General features: G+C 55.9%; 1 protein-coding gene across 1 annotated transcript; it reads right to left on the bottom strand.

Moving 5' to 3' along the window:
- Window positions 1-733: 733 nt before the first annotated feature.
- On the bottom strand, window positions 734-5,522 carry LOC132395218 (proline-rich protein 36-like; the record flags this gene model as incomplete). Its single annotated transcript, XM_059971506.1, has 1 exon — window positions 734-5,522. A coding segment is annotated over one exon (3,237 nt), but the record flags the coding sequence as incomplete, so codon positions are not given.
- Between the last annotated feature and the right edge of the window lie 1,013 nt (window positions 5,523-6,535).

The raw sequence follows: 6,535 nt of genomic DNA, 5'->3' as shown, positions 1-6,535 counted from the left end.
CACAGGCCATTCGGCCCACAACCCCCTGCTGACCATGACCCCCAGGTGAAGGAGAAAGGTGGCACAATCGCCCAAGTCTCTTACCCGAACTTGAGGGTCTTGTGAGATCCGTGTACAGTCTTCAGCCCCTCAGCATGCAGGCAGCACTCCATCCTTGCCCCTGGTGGGGGCGAGGGTAAAGAAGAAAATCAACACAGTCTTTGGAAGAGGGGAAAGGCAGAGTGTCAAGTGTGGGTATGGAACTTTCTTAAAGCAACAACAGCCGACAGAGAGCCCCTCCCAGAGTGACCCTCTCCCTATACCACCCCTCCCATAGTGACCCTCTCCCTATACCTCCCCTCCCACAGTACCACCCCTCCCATAGTGACCCTCCCTCAATACCACCCCTCCCAGAGTGACCCTCTCTCTATACCTCCCCTCCCTCAGTATGACCCTCCCTCTACCACCCCTCCCACAGTGTCTCTCCCTCAGTGTGACCCTCCCTCAATACCACCCCTCCCACAGTGTGCCCCTCCCTCAGTTGTGACCCTCCCTCAATACCACCCCTCCCACAGTGTGACCCTCCCTCTGTACCACCCCTCCCACAGTGTGACCCTCCCTCAGTACCGCCCCTCCCACAGTGTGATCCTCCCTCAGTTGTGACCCTCCCTCAATACCACCCCTCCCACAGTGTGCCCCTCCCTCAGTTGTGACCCTCCCTCAATACCACCCCTCCCACAGTGCCCCTCAGTGTGACCTTCCCTCAATACCACCCCTCCCACAGTGTGACCCTCCCTCTGTACCACCCCTCCCACAGTGTGACCCTCCCTCTGTACTGCCTGACCAGAACCCTACTGCTCACTTCCAGGACCTATGGAGGGGTATTGTTGTTGTCAGCCCGAGAGCAATTGTATATGATATTCTCCTCCCCCAGAGTGGGTGGGAGATCCCAAACTTATTACAGGGCTGTCAGGGAGTGTGGGGCCCAGGGGCTGGGGGTGACATAGCTTTCTCATCTCTCTCCTTTACTTGTTCCAGTCCATTAGTTACCCAAAGACAGAGAACCCCGTCACATGTATGTTGTGTTAACTATTCTCCCCCGCTGTTGGACGTCCACTGCTGATGTAAATCCCCAGGGAACTGGTCTACAGGGGTTTGATGGTCTAACACATCTCAAATTCCAAGCTGTTACTAATCTGATCTCTCCCCAGTGGGCAATTCTGATTACCCTGGACACACTCTCCCTCACTCACAGAGCGACGCCCTCCAAATAGGTCAGAGTCGACCGTGGATATTGTGTCCTAGCTGTCTAGATACACAAGCCTGGGCAGTACAATCTGGAGAACAAGCTGTTGCTGTGTAGCAAGCTCCCCCTCTCCACACATCTGATGAACCCAGAGGAACGGCAGGGACCGACACAGTTCGGTGCCAGCAGGGTCGCAGGAGTTGCCTGTCAGCATGAACTCAATGTAGGGCGGCCTTAGGGGCTTCAGCTCTGGAGTTTTCCTCAAGGTTTACTCCCAAAGCCTCCCCCATGAGTGGGTGCCAGCCGCAAGGCAGTGGAGGCTTGAGATCAGTTCTCCTTCGCCCAGATGAGCTGCCCAACCATTGTTAATGAGCCCATCTGCTCATGCAACTGGTTTTACAGTGACAGTACTGTCTTTGCCCTCTATCCTCTCAGTAGAAACAGTCCTACCAGGCTCATGTGCAAAGACCGGGAGCTGGACTTAGTTGTCACAGACCATCTGAGGTGGATGCCATTAGGAGCATCTAATAGGTAGTGGGAGCCTAACCCATTACCCTCCTCACTGCTACGACCGCCTTAAGGAACCCATCCACAGAGAGACTCCCATGGTCTACTCTCCTTTCCTCTCAGATTCCTTCTTCTATAGGCCTCGACTTCTCCACCCACCTGGCTTCACCCATCACCTCCCCCTTTTTAGTCTGGTGCCTTCCCCCTTTCTGCTCAGTCTTATGAAGGGTTGGAACGTTGACTGTTTATCCCTCTCCATGGACTCTGCCTGGCCTGCTGGGTCTCCAGCATTTTGTGTGTGTTATCACGGTGAGAAGATCTGCATTTCTACCCCAGGACCTCAAACAACCAACGGCCAACTGAGCAGCTTGAGTTGTAGATCTGGTGGTATAAGTTTCAGATTCATTTATTAGTCATGTGTACGTTGCAACAGACAATTAAATGAGACATTTGTGTTAACAGCCGACACCATCTAGTGTTGTGCTGGGGGAAGCCGCTAGTATCCTCACACATTCCTGTGCTGACATAGAACCACACAAACACGTCACCTGGCTCACACACACAGACAAGTCTCCAACTCCAGGACAGGAACCTTAGCACAGCAAGGTCCTAGATATTGGCCGAACTGAGTCAGAGATAAAGGCCCTTCAGTCCGACCAGTTCCTGCCCACCCAGCTGGTCCCAATTTCCATATGTTTGGCCCACATCTCTCCGAGCCCCCCCGCCCCCATATGTATCCATCCAAGTGCTTGATAAATGGATCTGCCTCAACCTCTCCCGCCAGCAGCTCATTCCGAAAACTCCCTACCCTCCATTTAAACTGTTCCCATCTCACCCCAAACCTCTGCCCCTCAGATCTGGACTCCCTCATCCCCAGGGAAGGGAGGGATGGAGATGGAAATGAAGATGGAGGGAGGGACGGACGGAGATGGAGTGACGGGCGGACGGAGATGAAGATGGAGGGAGGACGGACGGAGATGAAGATGGAGGGAGGGACGGACGGAGATGAAGATGGAGGGAGGGACGGACGGAGATGAAGATGGAGGGAGGGACGGATGGAGATGAAGATGGAGTGACGGACAGACGGAGACGGATGGACGGACGGAGATGAAGATGGAGGGAGGGACGGACGGAGATGGAGTGACGGGCGGATGGAGATGAAGATTGAGGGACGGAGGGACGGAGATGGAGTGACGGGCGGACGGAGATGAAGATGGAGGGAGGGACGGACGGAGATGAAGATGGAGGGAGGGACGGACGGAGATGAAGTGACGGGCGGACGGAGATGAAGATGGAGGGAGGGACGGACGGAGATGAAGATGGAGGGAGGGACGGACGGAGATGGAGTGACGGGCGGACGGAGATGAAGATGGAAGGAGGGACGGACGGAGATGAAGATGGAGGGAGGGACGGACGGAGATGGAGTGATGGGCGGACGGAGATGAAGATGGAGGGAGGGACGGACGGAGATGAAGATGGAGGGAGGGACGGATGGAGATGAAGATGGAGTGACGGACAGACGGAGACGGATGGACGGACGGAGATGAAGATGGAGGGAGGGACGGACGGAGATGGAGTGACGGGCGGATGGAGATGAAGATTGAGGGACGGAGGGACGGAGATGGAGTGACGGGCGGACGGAGATGAAGATGGAGGGAGGGACGGACGGAGATGAAGATGGAGGGAGGGACGGATGGAGATGAAGATGGAGGGAGGGACGGACGGAGATGGAGTGACGGGCGGACGGAGATGAAGATGGAAGGAGGGACGGACGGAGATGAAGATGGAGGGAGGGACGGACGGAGATGGAGTGACGGGCGGACGGAGATGAAGATGGAGGGAGGGACGGACGGAGATGAAGATGGAGGGAGGGACGGACGGAGATGAAGTGACGGGCGGACGGAGATGAAGATGGAGGGAGGGACGGACGGAGATGAAGATGGAGTGATGGACAGACGGAGACGGATGGACAGACGGAGATGAAGATGGAGGGACGGAAATGGAGTGACGGACAGACGGAGACGGATGGACGGACGGAGATGAAGATTGAGGGACGGAGGGACGGAGATGGAGTGACGGACAGACGGAGACGGATGGACAGACGGAGATGAAGATGGAGGGACGGAAATGGAGTGACGGACAGACGGAGACGGATGGACGGACGGAGATGAAGATTGAGGGACGGAGGGACGGAGATGGAGTGACGGACAGACGGAGACGGATGGACGGACGGAGATGAAGATTGAGGGATGGACGGACGGAGATGGAGTGACGGGCGGATGGAGATGAAGATGGAGGGAGGGACAGATGGAGACGGAGATGAAGATGGAGGGAGGGACAGACGGAGACGGAGATGAAGATGGAGTGACGGACAGATGGAGACGGAGATGATGGAGGGAGGGACAGACGGAGACGGAGATGAAGATGGAGGGAGGGACGGACGGAGACGGATAGGCGGACGGAGATGAAGATTGAGGGACGGAGGGACTGACGGACGGACGGAGATGAAGATGGAGGGAGGGACGGACGGAGATGAAGATGGAGGGATGGACGGACGGAGATGAAGATGGAGGGAGGGACGGAGGGACGGAGATGGAGTGACGGACAGACGGAGACGGATGGGCGGACGGAGATGAAGATTGAGGGACGGAGGGACGGAGATGGAGTGACGGACAGACGGAGACGGATGGACGGACGGAGATGAAGATGGAGGGAGGGACAGACGGAGACGGATGGACGGACGGAGATGAAGATGGAGTGACGGACAGACGGAGACGGATGGACGGACGGAGATGAAGATGGAGGGAGGGACGGACGGAGATGAAGATGGAGTGACGGACAGACGGAGACGGATGGACGGACGGAGATGGAGATGGAGGGAGGGACGGACAGACGGAGACGGATGGACGGACGGAGATGAAGATGGAGGGAGGGACGGACGGAGATGAAGATGGAGGGACTGACGGACGGACGGACGGAGATGAAGATGGAGGGAGGGACGGATGAAGATGAAGATGGAGGGAGGGACGGACGGAGATGAAGATGGAGGGAGGGACGGACGGAGATGAAGATGGAGGGAGGGACGGATGAAGATGAAGATGGAGGGAGGGACGGATGGAGATGAAGATGGAGGGACGGAGGGACTGACGGACGGACGGACGGAGATGAAGATGGAGGGACGGAGGGACTGACGGACGGACGGACGGAGATGAAGATGGAGGGAGGGACGGATGAAGATGAAGATGGAGGGAGGGACGGACGGAGATGGAGATGGAGGGAGGGACGGATGAAGATGAAGATGGAGGGAGGGACGGACGGAGATGGAGATGGAGGGAGGGACGGATGAAGATGAAGATGGAGGGACTGACGGACGGACGGACGGAGATGAAGATGGAGGGAGGGACGGATGAAGATGCAGATGGAGGGAGGGACGGACGGAGATGGAGATGGAGGGAGGGACGGATGAAGATGAAGATGGAGGGACTGACGGACGGACGGAGATGAAGATGGAGGGAGGGACGGATGGAGATGAAGATGGAGGGACTGACGGACGGACGGACGGAGATGAAGATGGAGGGAGGGACGAATGAAGATGAAGATGGAGGGAGGGACGGATGGAGATGAAGATGGAGGGACGGACAGACGGAGACGGATAGACGGACGGAGATGAAGATGGAGGGACTGACGGACGGACGGACGGATACCCTTCCCTCACCGATCTGGCCCTGGTTTCCCCGACAGCCGGGCCCACCCCGCTCAGAACCGGAAACAGCGGCGCCCCGGGGTTCCCTCACCCGCTGCCGCTGCCGCCCGTCGCTCGCTCCGACTCCCGTCCAACCGCAGCGGCGGCTCCGGTTCTTAAAGGGATCGCCCGGTCGGTCGGTCGGTCGGCCGGCGTTTAAAGGGATCAGCACGTACCCGCTCGCACCGCCCCCCCCACCACCATTCCTTCTTCAGTTGATGATGCCGCTGAGCTTTCAGCGATTGGTCGACAGCTATCAGCTGACTCGCGGTCTCCACCAATGAGCACGCTGCCTGCTCAAAGCAAAACAGACCGGGACACCCTGAGTCACCGGGTGACTGGTGACCGACCGCCCAACCCACCAACTTTACCCCCACTCCGCTCTCCGAGTGTGTGAATGGCAAACAGCTTCTACCCCCAGGCCACTGAAGGCCTGACCACCCAGGTCTCATCACGTTATACTGCGTACTTTTTAACTTTGTTAATTTATTTATAGTAATATTACTTACTGTGCTGTGTATTTGAGTTATACGCACTGTGTTGTGCACCTTGACCGGAGGAAAGTTGTTAGAGTGGCGGTATATATATCTACAATCAAATGGCTACGAGCTTTAACTTGTTAACTTTAAGATTATTGGGAGGGGAGAATGTCAGAGGGAGTTTTTTTTTATTAAACAGCGACTACACGGTAAGAGTCTCTTAGGTATTTGGATGATGGAGGGAAGGGTTAAAAGGTCAGCACAACATTATTGGCTAGAGTTTTAATCTGGGACATACCCCAGAATTTTGATATGTGTCTGCAAGTTTCAGAAATCTAGCAGTGGAGAGGAATCATTGTCCAATTGCTCTCATTGCAACTAGCGAATGAATTTATTAAGGTGAATAGGGACTGAAGTAACACAGTGCTGGGTGATAAATGTTAGCGACAATAAATGGCACATTCTTCACAGCTGGACAATAAAACACAGGAAAAACATTCCTAAAGCTTTATTTAGAGGAGGGCCACTGTTGAAGGAACCAGGCAATTAATAATTCAGTACAGACTACATGGGCCAAAGGGC

Source organism: Hypanus sabinus, chromosome 6 (assembly GCF_030144855.1).
Source record: "Hypanus sabinus isolate sHypSab1 chromosome 6, sHypSab1.hap1, whole genome shotgun sequence".
NCBI lineage: Eukaryota > Metazoa > Chordata > Chondrichthyes > Myliobatiformes > Dasyatidae > Hypanus > Hypanus sabinus.
Note: the sequence above shows the minus strand (reverse complement) of the source record. Positions and strands in the feature narration are given on the sequence as shown.